At 38.2% G+C, this 16252-nt stretch overlaps 4 protein-coding genes across 7 annotated transcripts; 1 reads left to right on the plus strand and 3 right to left on the minus strand.

Annotated features, from left to right (window-relative positions):
- Positions 1-371: 371 nt before the first annotated feature.
- Positions 372-7395, minus strand: LOC109065614 (DDB1- and CUL4-associated factor 10). The gene is made up of 7 exons (XM_019082589.2): positions 6814-7395; positions 5597-5710; positions 5123-5320; positions 4733-4935; positions 3601-3687; positions 3289-3434; positions 372-3212 (listed from the first exon to the last, which is right to left on the minus strand). Exons 1-7 carry the CDS (start codon positions 7200-7202, stop codon positions 2841-2843), a joined length of 1509 nt encoding a protein of 502 aa, XP_018938134.1. The 5' UTR covers positions 7203-7395; the 3' UTR covers positions 372-2840.
- Positions 7396-7823: 428 nt separating this feature from the next.
- LOC109065618 (protein O-mannose kinase) lies at positions 7824-10250 on the minus strand. 2 transcript variants are annotated; one of them, XM_042736559.1, is made up of 3 exons: positions 10090-10250; positions 9432-9709; positions 7824-9210 (listed from the first exon to the last, which is right to left on the minus strand). In XM_042736559.1, exons 2-3 carry the CDS (start codon positions 9690-9692, stop codon positions 8443-8445), a joined length of 1029 nt encoding a protein of 342 aa, XP_042592493.1. In that variant the 5' UTR covers positions 9693-9709; positions 10090-10250; the 3' UTR covers positions 7824-8442. The 2 variants fall into 2 exon arrangements, with proteins under 2 accessions (XP_042592493.1, XP_042592494.1); XM_042736560.1 differs by having other exon boundaries at positions 9432-9706; positions 10090-10248.
- An 853-nt stretch (positions 10251-11103) lies between these two features.
- Positions 11104-13238, plus strand: LOC109065621 (glutaredoxin domain-containing cysteine-rich protein 1-like). Its single transcript, XM_019082598.2, has 2 exons — positions 11104-11981; positions 12860-13238. The coding sequence occupies exons 1-2, from the start codon at positions 11511-11513 to the stop codon at positions 12893-12895; spliced, it is 507 nt and encodes a 168-aa protein (XP_018938143.2). The 5' UTR covers positions 11104-11510; the 3' UTR covers positions 12896-13238.
- Positions 13239-13260: 22 nt separating this feature from the next.
- LOC109065619 (protein YIPF7-like) lies at positions 13261-16246 on the minus strand. 3 transcript variants are annotated; one of them, XM_042736570.1, is made up of 6 exons: positions 16038-16246; positions 15845-15964; positions 15606-15739; positions 14945-15090; positions 14627-14808; positions 13264-13740 (listed from the first exon to the last, which is right to left on the minus strand). In XM_042736570.1, the coding sequence occupies exons 2-6, from the start codon at positions 15961-15963 to the stop codon at positions 13578-13580; spliced, it is 744 nt and encodes a 247-aa protein (XP_042592504.1). In that variant the 5' UTR covers position 15964; positions 16038-16246; the 3' UTR covers positions 13264-13577. The 3 variants fall into 3 exon arrangements, with proteins under 3 accessions (XP_018938141.2, XP_042592504.1, XP_042592503.1); XM_019082596.2 differs by lacking the exon at positions 16038-16246 and having other exon boundaries at positions 13261-13740; positions 15606-15719; positions 15845-15956; XM_042736569.1 differs by having other exon boundaries at positions 13265-13740; positions 15845-16246.
- Between the last annotated feature and the right edge of the window lie 6 nt (positions 16247-16252).

Consider the following 16252-nt stretch of genomic DNA (forward strand, 5'->3'; position numbering starts at 1 on the left):
ATTGACATCAGAACTGTATGATTATTTTGGGGTAACGAAATGCTGAAACATTCTAAAATACATTCATATGCATTATATTATGCCTGAGAGCCAGCTTTACCAGTATTAGGACATTTCTTGCAATCACACATGGAAATTTGACAGTTGATTAACAAGAAAGGGAAAACAATGCCTTAGCTGGATATCTGGAATCAAAATGTAGCATTTATCCATTTTCATTAAGATTTGGAAACCAATAAGACTGTTCCTACAGTTGGACTGAATATATTAATTAATTAAGCTACTCCTAAATATTGTAGCAACTTAATTTTCTGTAAAGTTGCTTTGCAATGATTTGCATTGTAAAAAGCGATATACAAATAAACTTTGAATTGAATTGAATTGAATTGAATATATTGATTCACATCCCCTTTACACAAAATGTCTGATTATACATTATTTGGATTGTGGTTACTGACATTCATCGGGATAAAAGATTGTATATTATCACTCTGTTACTCGTGTACAAAATGTTTGTACATCACTTTAAGAAACAATCTACAATTGGTAAATGTTTTTTTTTTTTTTGGTTTTCCTGTGGGTTTCACACTTCCTGAGCAACCCAGTTCATTTTCCACACCTCTGCTTTCAAACTATTATATACACTTCCTTTCAAAAGTTTGGAGTAAGTTTTTTGCTTTGAAGGAAATGAATACTTTCATAAAGCAAGGATGCAATTATCTGATCATAAATGACAGTAAAGACATTTATAATGTTATAAAGATTTCTATTTCCAATAAATGCTGTTCTATTGAACTTTCTATTCATCAAAGAATCCTGAAAAAATCATCATGGTTTCCTCAAAAAAAAAAAAAAAAAAAAATTCAGCAGCACAACTGTTTTCAACATTGATAACAAGAAGAAATATTATTAGAACGGTTTCTGATGGATCATGTGACACTGAAGACTGGAGTAGTGACTGCTGAAACATCACAAGCTTTGACATTGAATAAATTACATTTTAAAATATATCAAATTATCAAACATCAAGTCACTTTAAATTGTAATATTTCACAATAATGCTGTTTTACTGTATTACTGATCAAATAATTGCAGCCTTGTGAGCGTAAGAGATTTCTTTCAAAAACATTTGAAAAGATCTTAATGATTTCATACCTATGAGTGGTATTGTATATATTATCTAAAACCCTCTGCTATATGAAAAGAAAGCAATAAGCCTCCAAAAGCCATGGTTTAAAGTGAATTTATTACAGTAAGGGGTGTTGATGTGCCTAAAACCCCCTTAGCTGTTATAAATTCACTGTAAATCACAGCTTCATGGGGCTTATTGCTTTTATAAAACGGTTATTCCATATACATAGCAAGGTTTTACAAAATGAACAAAGCAAATAAAATGTAATGATATTAATAAAAACATTGTTCTTCTGCCAAACAATGTAGTTCTTCAGAAACGGATGGGGTTGCAACAAAGTGGTTGCTGAGCAACACACAGAAGCAGAGAAAATGTTTGTAGAGTAATTTACAACCAATCAGAATCAAGGACAGAAGCTATCCGTTTTATAATATTAAATTCTACATGTTTTCTATTGCATATGGATGATGGAACACCAGAGTTTTACAAAAATGACATTTCCCCTATCCAGAGCTTGACCTGAAGCGTCATGCTGGTCCTAAATAATCTGTTCAAAGGTTCCAGATGCCAACGCATATTCAGTGCAATCCGTCAGAATGTATGCTAATACAAGTCTCATTTTTTCTTAACAACGGTCCTTTTTTTTTGTACAGCATTTTTCTTTCTCATGCCAAACAAAAGATATGAAAAGGTTTCTTTATTTAATACATCTGTACCACTGCATCCTTAGTTTTGTGAACATGAATAAAGTGAATCAAATAAGAATCGTGGATGAATAAAGGTAACTCTCACTGTTACTCTGCTTTTAAATTTCCATGTTCAAGAGCGGTCATTGTTTTAATAACTGAGAAGGATGACTAACTGATACCAGTCCCAGAAAAGCTGAACATTCAGATTTTGTCCTCTTTTTTTCATTTTAAGAAAGCTAAACTTATCTGTATAAAACACTCATCCAACAGTTAAACCGGCCTTCTCCCATTGTCCTCACGTCTAGAGTTCAAAGCTCCCACTGACGTGAGCATCTAAACATTTCATAACTGCTGATTGTCCATGTAGAGGCCAGAAGCATATGAAAAACAGAACATTACAAAATTCCCAATCCATTCAGTCAACCATCAGCAGAAGTCGTATTCATCCCAATACTCACACGTACATGGTACATACTGCACTGACAATCTCTGAATCAGACTTCAGTTAGTGTTGTTACAGACAAGCAGTCCAAAAATAAAACTAACGATTAGTAAAAGTGAAGTACTTCCAGAAAAAATGTTTCTGAAAACGAATATGGCATTGCAAAGTCTAAAATGTTTGGCCAAATGCAAAAATTGCCATTGGAACTGCTGAACTGCTTACAGTTGCATGAAAATGATTGGCTTGAGCGGTTACTGCAGTGCTGCATGGATGAGCAACCAAAAGATAATTCTCCAATGCTCGCGTGACTCATTCAATCTCTATTGTGGAGAAAAACTAATGCTGTTTGCTTTCATTCTTGCTTTAGTTTACACAGCGTAAAGAACAATTACATCTAAAAAATGACAAACATGTAGAAGGTCATTCACATGCAGTGTGACCTCACACACACCAAAAAAATTAAAATACCACACACTCTGTTTAAGGTAGTTTCGTTCTCCCATTATCCGCCTGACCAATCAGAAGCTTCTTCCGAATAGTCCAGCGATCAGTGTAAATTCTAATGCATTTGTATGTGTTAAAAGTGTGGTTGATACAGAGCTACGCGTCCGCTAAGGCAGCCCGATGCGAACTGACAGTGAGTGGGTGAGAACTTGGAGGTGAGCACCACGTCGCTGTGAGAGTAGATGGAGCGAATCTCCCGCAGCAGAGCCGTCCGCACAGGCATGCAGTCCGTCAGCTCGGCACAGTGCTCATCGAACGCCAGCAAGCGCACGCCGTAACCGTAAGGCGAGCAGATGAGCCGGCCGTCGGGACTGAAGCACAGCTCCTTAATGTAGCCTCGTCCGACGTTAGCCTCCTCGATGTAGTGCGTGAGACGCAGAGAGCAGCGAGGAGACACCGGAGGTCGAGGCGGAGCTCCCTCTTGAAACTCGTACACACACGTCCACTGAGAAAGACAGAAACGAGACTGTTAATTCATTTTGCACGTTCCACACTTCTTAGGTTTAGGTTACAGCACTGACCTCCTGGTCGTCCATGTTGCTGGAGCAGCGTAACAACGTGGCCCAGCCTTTAGGGTGAAGTTGCAAGGAGGTGATGCAGTTCCCGCGGTCCCTCTCGCCTGGGATCTCCGGGGTTAAAACCTCAAGACTGTTTCTGGGTGACAGACCTGGATAAAGACAAAAGGTGAACACTGGAGTGTAAACTCTGTAGTAAAAGCAGTTATTTGGTTCAAAACGTGTACAATCAAAAACAAAACTGCTAAACATCCGATGTTCCCAATAAAAAGACTAAACTACTAATGTACATAAATAACATATTAAACGCAGTCTTACCCTCTCTGTGTGGATGGGTTTTGCTGTCATTGGTGTGACGGGAACCTCCTGACCTAGAACCTGCTGATGAACCTGCTGCTGAACATTCTGAAAGAAAAGAGACTTGACTGTAAATGATGACAACGGGCACAGGATTCACAACACAATTACCCAGGAGTTTTCAATAGCGCTTTTTTAAAAACTGACATTACTTAATATTTTATGAATTACCTATAAACAAGTCATACACGCAAAATGAAGTGCTGTTCAAAAATTTAAGAAATTGATAATTTTATTGAATGAGTTGCACTGAATTGATGACAATTGAAAAAATGCCAGTAAAGAGACAAGCAAAATATTGTAGATCTGTTTCAAAGAAATGCTGTATTCATAACAAAATCCTGGGGGAAAAAACGTATCACTGTTTCCACAAAAATATTAAGCAGCACAGCTGTTTTTAGCACTGACAATAATAAAAAGTTTGAGGAGCGAATCAGCATATTAGAATAATTTCTGAAGGATCATGTGACACTGAAAATTGGAGTAACGATGCTGAAAATTCAGCTTTGCATCACAGAATTAAATTTCATTTCAAAATATATAAATATTAAATTGTAATATTTCACAATATAGCGGTTTTTTTACAGCATTTTTGATCAAATAAATGCCGCCTTGGTGAGCATAAGAGACTTTCCAAAACATTTAAAAACCCCAAGCTTGATTGCCAGTGTATGCTTTGTTAATATTACTTAATGTTTGAAGTCAATTTATGCACATTTCATTATATTTAATAATTTGACTTTTATTTTATGGACCAGTGGAAAAACATTTAATTACTCAGAATGATTCAATTTAGCCCAGTCTCTGAACAATATGAAAAAGGCTACAACATGGATATCTTAAAACACACAGGAAACAATTTGTATTAATGGTGTTTGTTTATTTGTGTTGAATTTCTTTGAATTGCAGTACAGTAAATGCAAATTCCAATTCAGTTCAAATTCCAACTCATGAATTGAAAGAAACTACATTTCTTGTAGCAAAATTCACCCCTTGAATGCCAATCAATTTCCATGCTGCCTCAATAATTTCAGAGTTTAGTATTCACCATTTCAGATTCACATGTATCTTTGTTTATGCTTTATGTAAGTACCTGTGCTGAGTGGAGCTCTGCGGGCCCGTAGGATGCGGTAGCTGCCGACCTCAAGGCTCTGGGTGAGATCAAGGTCATGTAAGATGAGCAGGTAACCAGAGGAGGTGGAGATTAACATTTTACTGCAGTCTGGAGTCAGACGCATCCGCATAAGATAACGTGTGTGGAAAAACTTCTTGTGTGGACAGCCATCCTCTGTGAACCTAAACAAACAGCAAGTGCAATGACACACAGTTGCACACAACTACTTATATATGCAATCTTAAAAGAGTAGTAAAAAAAAAACAACAACAAACAGAATAGTGCTGCTAAACGATTAATCGTGATTAATCACACCCAAAGTAAAGGTTTTTGTTTACATAATGTGTGTGTGTGGGTAACAAAACCTACCTGTTGGTATCCCATGTGATGACATTTCCGTCAAATCCTGACGTCACCAGCAGGCGAGTGTGTGTATCATACTCTATGTTCTTGACCCAGCTGGCGTGGCCATGCAATGTGCACACCTTCGAGTTGAGGTTACGCAAATCCCACAATGCGATGGTGGTGTCATCAGAGCAGGTGGCAAACAGCCGGTTGTCAAGAAACCTGAATAGTACACAGCCAAACAAACTTATACTTAGACAACACTGTGGTCATCCTCATGGACTTTATGATTGTGCCAGACATTATATGTGTGTGTAAAAGATAAGAGATAAAAAAAGCAACTCAGACATGCAAATTGTGCAGTATGCAAATCCTAATGTTCAACATGCAAATGGTTTTGAATTAGTCCTTACATAAAAACTGTTATAGAAAAGATTTCGCTCATGTAACTGAGGTTCCTGCACACTGTGATCGATTATGTATTGTGTGCACATGTACCTTATGTTGTTTACACAGTCCTCATGAGCATCCACCAGTGTTTTGATATGTCTGGAAGAAACGGGGTCAAACAAAAGCACTTCTGTCTGCTCACAAGCAACTGTCAAAACTGACCTAGAAAAAACATTATACAGGTGTTTGTCAATTAGAACACAACTTTACTCTATGGTAGATGTATCCTATTGTTAAAAAAACAGGTTTAAACAAGGATAACTTTATATAGAATAGACAGATAGCATTAAACATTTGATTACATCTCCTTAATTAATTGAATTATTGCTTTGACTCATTTTTTTTTTTAAACATTCTGTAAACTCTGAGTGCAATTTTTAGAACAGTTTACATCAAAACTCTGTTGTGCGCTTGCAAAATGTAGTCACCCAAAACATTTAATTCATGCTTCAAAAGCCTAGTTAATGCGCCCAATGTCATCAAAATTACGTTTTTTATTTTTGTGAGAGCTGTACTGGTCAAAATGTGTCCATTTCTTTTCACCATATGGTGAACTGTGGACATGGACAGCTTACTATGCCATGCATTTTGTCTAGATGAATGCTTCTATGCATCACACTAAGCTTTTTAGAAAGAGATTTCAACATGTTACACACACAAGCACACACTTGTCAATTTAGCAGATGTCTCAAACAATACATGTCAAAGACATTTACGGAATATATATGCGCATGTCTGGCAGATTTTGATGACTGAATGGATCATTTTACATGTGATGGCCAACAGCAAGTTTAGACAATAAGAGTATGAAAATTTTACTGATCAACTCATCAGTTTGACATTTGCAAGCTATGTGCATTTAGTTATTCTGCAAATTGTAGGGAATTGTATTTACTTTTTTGCAAAAAAAATCTATAAATTATAATATAAATTATAAATAAAAATAACAACAAAATCAGAAATGTCATTCATTTGTGTTTTCCCCTTGACTTTAGAGTAGTAGTCATTATCAATTCAACCAGTATTTTTTTTTTTCCTGAAACGAACTGATTTCTTTCTTGATTTCTATTAATTTGAAAACTGCTTGACTGGTAGCTAACTTACGGCATCAACAAGTTAATGCAAACTGTTACATTTGAAGTTTGCATTTGTTCCAGCACATAAGAATGTTTATCAAAGAATAAATTTGGAAATAATCGTAAAAAGTGTATTTGTTTTAATGCTCAAAAGTCAAAAGTGCACATAACCGAGGAGACAACACTTACCCGTCTGGCGAGTACTCCAGGTTGAAGACAGCTCCGTGGGTTTGTGTACTGAGGTTCACCGAATCCGTGGCCGGGCTCATGGACGAATAAAGCCGTGTCATGGTACGGAAATGATCCCGCGCGGGGTCTACAAACGGCCCCCTGCGGACTGTCCTCCTGCAAATCCACGAGAACAGAGAGTCGCAGGCGCTCGAGCCCCTGCCCCCCGAGCCTGTCCTGCCGTCCGCCTCGAGCCTCGAGCTGCCCTGCGTCCCGGCGCCCCCGCGGCCCGCCTGCGGAGAGGATGGTCTGCTGGAGCACCTGTCTTCATCGCTCTCCTCCTCGTCCTCCTCCTCGCGCAGCGGACTTGCGCGCGGCTCCTTGCTATCGCTCGGCTGTCCCGAGCTCATTGTTGCGCGAATGTTGCTGGCGGCTCCGTTTTGAGGCTCACCCACACTCACCCTCCTGCGGCTTGCGGACAGGCACTGGACCTGCGAGCCAGGCCGTCTTGAAATGTGTGCAGAAACCGCTTAAACATCCATTAATACATACACAAGTGTGCTGCGGATGTGTGCGGATACAACTGACTGCGTATTTCCGGTTCCTTCTCTGCATAAATTAAAAGCGAACTGAGATGACACATCTTTGATTGCTTTTTTGTTTGTTTTAAGACGGTTTAGACTCTCTCTCTCTATATATACATATATTAAAAAATATTCCTAACTTAAAAAGACTTTATATATATTTTTAATGTGTTAACTTTAAATATGTACCATAAATACGCCAACATGTGCCAAGCCAGATTAAAATACACGCTTCCTATCAGAAGTGGTTGTGACTATCAATTTTCTGTATTCACTGACTGACGATTCATCTGAAAAACATCTGGATTTTGAAGTGTTTCGAGTCCATAACACATGTTCTGCAGTCATGTCAAAACCACTGATCCGAAACAGATCAGTCTTTCAAAGCTTCAAGAAGCAGTGTTTCTAAAGCACCTAACATACTATACTGACAACACAATCACAGTGTTCTTGAGAAAATGATTTATTCAAGGCTTCCAAATACTGAAAGAGAACAAAAAGCAGGTTCGTTTTAAGAATGATCAATATCTTATTCAAATTAAAATAAGATCCACACGTACTCAATCACTGCATCAGTGAGGTAAGTTCTATTCACTTATCTGAAAAGAACTTTTATGAGGTACAGTTATGCAAAATGTCTTAGACTCAGCTTAAGTAAGAATATGAGCTGGATTCAGACCTCAAGCCCTGAGATGCTGCATCTCATCCTCTGCTGGATGTTGCTGTTATACATTTGCTGCATATTCTTCAATGTAATATGACAAAACCTGTTTTTATACAGACTATGGACAAAACCCATTGCGCTGCAGTGTTATATTTCCAACTTAAATGGAGAGTTCACACAAAAATGAAAATTCTGTTCTCATTTATTCCAAACCTGTATTACTGACTTTCAAACACAAAACACAAAACACAATATTTAGAAGAGTTTTGGTGACCACTGACTTCCATTATAAGAAACATTTGTCAAAATATCTTCTTTTGTGCTCCACAGAAAAAGGAAAGTCATACAGGTTTGGAGTAAATCAGAACAGAATTTTCATTTTTGGTTGAACTATCCCCATCTCTACAACATGTCTCTAACTCTCTGTGATTGAGTCTCTGTCATGCTGTCGTAGACAGAGCGATACACACTGAGGACCTCAAGCGCCGTCGGCCGCATGTGAGGCTCCTTCCTCCTACATTCCGTGTAGATCTGAAACAAGTGGAAATGGATGACGTCACTTCCCAGGACACTCCCCAATAGGAAACGTGTCACATCTGGAATCTTCCAGATGTCCGTCTTTTCATCGTAGCCAGGCATGGCTTCATCTGAGAACTGCACATCCTCGCCGTAAGGCCACAGCTGCTCAGGAGCAACGAAGTCCCCTGTGAGCTCATGGTGACCGCACTTCACCCCTCGACGTCCCCTCTCCACCTCAGGCAGCGCGTCCAGGTCGTTGGCCAACAGGCGCATGTCGGACGCGAGCAGAAACTGGCTGAGAGTTTTTTGCAGGTCGTTGGAGTCACACATGACTCGGATGCCCACCGGACTGCTGTGCAGGTACGCCAGGAAGGCGACGTAGTCTATGGCCAGCTGCAGTCGAGTGTGCCAGGAGTTTCGCCAGCGATATCGGTCTTGAGCGAGGGTGGCATCGAGCGTCAGTGCTGATCCCAGAGGGTGATACTCTGTAACAAACACTCCATCCTCTTCACACGCCCCTACAAGCGTCACGACGTGGGCGCTCTGCAAGCCACGTAGCATTGACAGTCCATGGAGGAAATCATCTGTATACTGCTCCGATGACAAGACGGAGAGCGCCACCTTCTGCCCTCGCCACTCGGACAGATAAACCTAGAAAACACAATCACACATCAGATATTTTCTACTGACACACCACAGCAAAAGATAGAAATAACTGACTTCAAATCATTTTTTTTTAACTGGAGGAAATACTAGTGTTCTAATAATTTTGGACACCACTGTACATCTTGCATGATATTGTTTTCCATTTGTTTAAATGATTAATAGAAAAATGAATTATCAAAATAATCATTAGTTGCAACCAAACTCACCTTCTTCACAGCCCCTTGTCCAATGAGTTTCACACGGCGGACCTCAGCACGAATCGCAGGGCACTGAAGCCAAGGGGTACAGGTGGTCATGGTGCCCACTTTAAAGTGGCGAAGTGGGCACTGTGTGTGTGCTGAAGGAGGGTTATTGTCCTGATACAGGGCATCTAGGTAGAAATACAGCAGCAGATTGGCGCAGAGGAGAGCCGCCAGACAAAGCAGGACTGCAGGCAGTCCACACCTCGTCCCAAAGGTGCCACCCATAATGACATCTTAACCTGCTGATCAGAACACATCAAGAGATTTCAGACAAATATCAGGTGGAAAGAGAGAACAGCAGTCAGAGTATCAGATATAAAAGGTTTGGACTATAATCGGGTTGAGTGTAGCATAGAACTCAAAACAGATGACATCTATAAAGACTTGAAAATAAGCTTTCTATTTGAGAAATGTCGGATTTAGGGACTATTTAAATGCCTTATTCGAGTGTCAGCTGTTATAATACATTTTGTCTAAACTCACGATACCGCTCACTGTATTTTTAAACGGATTTAATCCGATTTAAGCACTGAAAACTGAATGATAATACAAAAGAGACTGTTATTTTGTCCAGAAGTTATTATGTCTGATATGATTTTATGAATCTATGCCTTGAACACACCAGTTTGCATTAGTATGAGTATACTGGTTCACCAGCCCCAGACACTAATGTACTCCAGTTCATAAGACCTCAAAACAGTTAATTTCAGTGGTGCAGCGTTGAATGATCTGTTGGTTTAGATTCCTCAATGTTGCTGTTCCGGATTATCTTGCTCTAGGAAGTTATTAAGAGCAACGCACCGTGCCTCGAAGACACATCGCCATCTAGCGCCAGCACTGGGTAACAACATCGCAGTCGAGAGAGAAAAATTTGGAAAAGTTACCAAATTATCCCAAAAATATTTTTTCGCCAATATCGGTAGCACAGATGGGCGCTCAATATAAATAGGCCTGTAGTACAATCAAAATGCTTTCCGTTTTGCTTAGATTTAGGGTTGTGACCTCTGCGTGGTATCAAGTCTCCCCTCAGCGTTTTTTAAAGGAATGAATAATGGAAATATGTTGAAATAATACTTTTAATTTGGTTTGACATCTTGGATTACAAAGATGAAATATTATACATGAAAAGGTAGCTACAAAATAATATTCATTAAAATAACACACTGTTGTCAATGTGTTACTGTAAAAAAAAAAAAAAAAAAAAAAAAAAAAAGGTCAAACAATGTATGTGTATAAAATATATTAAATTTCCAAATACTTAATACAGTGGCCCCAAATTGTATTTGGACACTTAAGACACAATCAATCATGCATACATGTCTTTGCATTGTATAGCAAAATATAGAAATATAGACCTTTTATTTTAAGCAAATATAGCACAAATCCACTTGTAGGCCTATTCAAAACATTTCACATGATGAAATGTGTAGGTTTGAAAATATAAACCAATAGATAGGCTACATTAATCAAAATGGAGACAAGATGGCTTGGACATTTTCTTATAGTCAAACTGTGAGGAGGGACATTTATATATGATGAACTACACCATCAATATTCTGTTTGGACACTTGCATGAACCTGAACTGACTTTAAAAGCTGACCTAAACACCAGTTGGTTACACCAAAACAAAAAGTGGCTGAGAAAGTTAAAATTATTTATTTGCAGATGCTATACTTGGTTTAATATTTTGTATCTATGCCAGTATTTTTAAGTGTGACATTTTCAATTGCCCAAATACTTTTTTTGACTACTTTATATAGCTTATATGGTAGAGCAAATTAATAGGCTAAAAAAGCAGGAAACCGGTCAAAATAGGGAAAACAAATATTTCACACTTTAGGTGTTTTTGTTATTAGTTGACACACACAATATGTTCTTTAAGCCACACGTGAGTTATCTTTTATTCATAAGAGAACACAAGTCGGTCTCCACGGTTTCCATGGACAGCGTTTATGAAATATTAAAGCATGTGGTGTCGAGTTGACGCCCTCGTGCCACAAGCCCTTTATCTGAAGATCAGGCAAGACCTTTAATGTCAGGGCATGCTTCACCTGGGGCACACTCTAGTTTCAGGCAACCAAAATTTGTATAATGTAGATTTGCCCGGCAGAATGGAGCGACGCACATCCCGCGCTGAGGAGGAGCGAGCGGAGAGAAGAGTGCGGTTCCGCGTGGCGTCGGCGCACAGCGGCCGCGTCCTGAAGGAGGTGTTCAGAGACGCGCTCGAAGACTCCGCGGACACCGACACCACTGCGAGCTCCGAGCCGGAGCGAGCAAACTCGCCCGTTATCACCGATGCCAACAGCCACCTGAGCGGCCTGCTGCTGGGGCCAGAGCCGGACGACAGCGGCAGCGAACCGGACGAGCTGCTCATGTACGCCAGTGCAACCAAGGAGAAGCTCTTCACCGGAAAACGCGTCAACATCTTCAGCAAGAACGGAACGATTCGGGGCGTGAGGGATAAAGTGAGCGCGGGGCAGGTGCTGTTTAACAACCTGTCCAAAATGTATGGGGTAAGTTTTATTTGGAGCAATACATTTATTCATATTTATTCAGTTGTGAAGATTTTTCTGTAGGCCTAAAAGAAGAAAAGGAAAATGGATGGGTGAGTTTTTAATAGAAACTCAATCACCCTTATCAAGACATTCAGGATTAATGAACGACTAATTCCTGTAAGAAAGAGGCTTTTTTTTTTTTTTTTTTTTTACATAGGCTTATAACATGTCCAGGTTATATTTCACCTAAAAATCACAAGAAATAAGAAATACTAACATCCTTAGAAAAATAAAGACTGTATCTTTGTGTATTGTTGCTATGACAGTATAGGCATTTTATACAGAGTAGCCTATAATTTATTTTTCCTTTTGATTTCCGGGTGTTTTCATGAGATGCACCCAACAAAGTCATAATTCAGATGAAAATTATTACTCCACTTCATATATACAGTATCACGCATTATCAGATATAATAATAAAGATTTATTACAGTACAATGTGAAAGTATTAACAAGTGTTACAGCCAGTAAAAAGTTTGGACACACCTTCTCATTATTATTACATAAAAAAAGTAAACTAACTTAAAACTAGTGTGGCGTAATTTATACTTGTGTAGAAACTTAAAGATCAAAGAGTTTTAAACAAATTTGGTTATAAATTCAGTTAGATGTTCAGACTTCACTGTTAGAATATGTATTTTTTTGTATAAAAATGTTTTCAATGTACTGTTATTGTAGTTATATTACTTGCTCTTGAAGAAATCGCAAAATAATTTATCTTGCTAATTCTATAACAAGTTAATTTCAGTTTTGTTCATAGTTATGACTCTAAAAGTTACTTGCCAGATGTTACTTGTCAATATTTCACTATTAATCTATAATGTGTGTCTTTCAAAGGATTCGCTTATTATGAACCGGCCTAAAAGACCATGAGATTTTGTCTGAAAACAGCCCTGGATGTCCTGCAGCAGAGGATGCTGGGCCACAAATTAGGACATCACCCTGGGTGGATGTCCAACAGGCTTGAGTGTGTGAAAGTGATGAACTGCGGCCAATGTTTTTTGTTTTTTTTATAAGTGCTTTTCAATATTTGTGTATATTGTAGTTCTGTAAATATATTTTATATTCACTTTGTGCAAAAGCATTTTTTGAAAAAAGGAACTGAAGGGATCTGTAAAGTCAACTGGTTGCTTAGAACATTCTCTTTGCCTTTGTTTGAGGTGCCTTTTCTTTATTTGGACCTTTCATTGTTTGTGATGAATGTGATTGTTTTTTTTTTTGTTTTTTTTAGAAAATAACATTGTAATCAAGTTTTATACATCTCTTACATTTTAATGCAATAAACTAAAATAAAAAGTCACACCAACCTTTTTATTTTTGTTAATAATTTTTGGAATAATAAATTATGATTCATCCACTATCAGATCATGCATGCATTCCGATATCAAAAATGATTTTGCTAACCCAGCTCTTAAAGTTTTTTTTTCAGAATTTTGTTTTTTATTCATGTGACAAAAATATCCAGTAACTCTGATTTGCCACGACTTTGACAAACACTGTGAATTATGTTCGAACTGTATTTTCATCTGCTCTTAGAGTGATAGTATTTGAGATTTCAGAAGACAGTAAGGAGGGCGAAGACCCCGTACAGAAGAGCGCAGGGATAGGCCACCAGCAGCTGCTGTCCACTCATGTCAAGAGTGGAACTGAAGATCTTAGAAGCTGATAGACTGCACCAGCCAATCACAAATAAGGCCAGCAGTGTTCCCGAGAGCCCCCTGCATTAAAATAAAAGCCACTTGTTATTCAAATGCAACATACCCAAAATTATACACTCCTAAAAATAAGGTTCCAAAAAAGTTTTTTTTTTAAGTTTTAGCTCACCAAAGAAGTTTTCATTTTACAGTTCTTTAAACAACCATGTTTTTATAAGTGTGAAGAACGTTTGAATAATTTAAAGAACCATTTTCTTTTTATTAAACCAGTTCATTGAATGCCAATGGTCCGTTCACACTAAGCACGATGATTTATAACGATAACAATAAAGACATAGTTTTATAAACTGTTCTAAAGTTAAAAGAATAGCAGAGTCCACACCACAACTACAGTATAATGATAATGACACAGAAAAACAATTTGGTTACAATCACTTTCAGAACACTGAAAAACAATAATAAAAACAGCCAATCAATCAGAATCCATCCTGTATTAAAGAACCTGAGCATCTAAAGGAACGGTTCACCCAAAAATAAAATTTTTTGGTTTGGGTTAGGGTTAAAATTTACACACACTCAGGCCATTCAAGAGGTTTGTTTCTTCATCTGAACAGATTTGGAGAAATGTATCATTACATCAATTGTTCACCAGTGGATCCTTTGCAGTGAATGGGTGCCGTCAGAAGGAGAGTCCAAACAGCTGATAAAAGCATCACAAGTAATTCACACGGCTCATTATTATGGATTATGAACTGGCTAGAAGTGACAGTTTAAAGTGAAAACGGATTTGTTTCTTATAAAATGTTCAATTCACAAGATGTTGGTTGACGGTATGTATGGAAAATGTAAATAGACTTGGACATATGTTGTGGTCTAAAGCTGTTTTTTGTTTGTTGTGGCTGTAAAACACTCAAATGGTAAATGTTTCTATACAGTTATGGATACTCACTGAAGGGAATAAAGAACAGCAAAGGCAGAGAGTCCCACCATTGGCAGGAGACAGTATCCCAGCATACTCGCCACACATCCACAGGATATGCTGTAACTGCTCATCAGGTTCAACAGCATGTACATCCCAACACATCCCAGAGCACTGATGCCATACACATACCCAAAGTGTGCTTTCCCTGCCTGCCAAGATAATAGACACACAAATCCAGAGGTACATGCTCTGGACCTTACATATGCTTTCACTTCCCCAGTGCAATACAAATCACCCTGTACCTCTAGTTAATGGTTTCACAAAGGTTCAGGATGTAGTTTGTACCATCAATAGTGTGGCTCCCAGAGCTATGCAGAAGAGAACAGGCCCAGTGAGGTCTGTCTCATTCATAATACTGCCATCAGCGGGCTTCAGTGGATTTAACACAGTCAGAGTCTTCTGCCAGATATGGTCAAAGTTAATGCCCAACTCTGAGAAAAAATACACACATTTTTCATTCAACATACATTTTCTGTTAAGTTCGATTAATGCATACAATGTCCAATTTTTAAAGCTAAAGTATGCAAGTTTTCAGTGTTAAAGAGTTCACCCAAAAATGAAAATTTTGTCAGCATTCACTGACCTTCATGTTGTTCCAAACTTGTATGAATTTCATTCTTCTGTTGAACATAAAAGGGATATTTTGAAGAATGTTCATAACACAGTTGCATGTTGCAATCGGCATCCATAGTGTTTTTTATATACTAAGAAAATGATTGGCTAGCGGCAACTGGTTGGTTACCAAAATTCTTGAGAGCGTGTAATTGATGACAGAATGTTCATTTTGGGGGGAACTAACCCTTTAAGGTGCAATCACATTACAGAAATAGCTGCAAATTTTGCATGAAAATTTAAATTTTTCCAGTGATGTGTGCAGAACAGCTCACACAGAAGTCACATTCTAACCGAGCAGCTTTCTGCTGGTCAAATCAATCATTTTTATTACCTTCCAAGAGCGGTGGTTCTTCCTCATATGAGTCTATATATTCTGTTTGCTCCAGTGGCACTACAGGCTGATACAACTGTCCAGTATAAGATGCTGTAGTGGTATATTCATCTGCTAAATGTGTGGAATTATCACTGATGATCAGACAGTAAATGATGAATCAACAATTAAATTGCACACAGAAACACATTAGCTGATATACATTAACAAATGAAATATTAAAGCAATATTACACTCACACTTCATGGTAGTCTGGATTGACGTAGGCTGCATCATAGCCATATACATCCTCCTGCTGAACATTCATATAATATCCAGACTGATAGAAGTCTTGTTCAAAGTTTTGAAAATCTCCCATTCCGCTTAAAACAATGAGGAATGTCTACACAAGTTCATTTGTAGTACAAACCAGTTCTGAACTTAAGTTTTTACCTTTACGTGTCCTTTAAAGTCAGGGTTTGATTTGAAGATCTTGGTTTGTTTGTACGGAGTCTTTGCTTGGTCACTGAGCAGCTGTTTTGCTGTATGTGTGTATGAGAAGCTATTAATAGTCTTCTATATTTACTTGTGAGACATGAGCAGCACTATCAGTGTGCTGGGAGGTCATGTTGTAAAGCCATCCTGATGATCTCTAGATCTACTGACTG

The sequence above is a fragment of the Cyprinus carpio genome, chromosome B13, assembly GCF_018340385.1.
Source record: "Cyprinus carpio isolate SPL01 chromosome B13, ASM1834038v1, whole genome shotgun sequence".
In the NCBI taxonomy this organism is placed as follows: domain Eukaryota; kingdom Metazoa; phylum Chordata; class Actinopteri; order Cypriniformes; family Cyprinidae; genus Cyprinus; species Cyprinus carpio.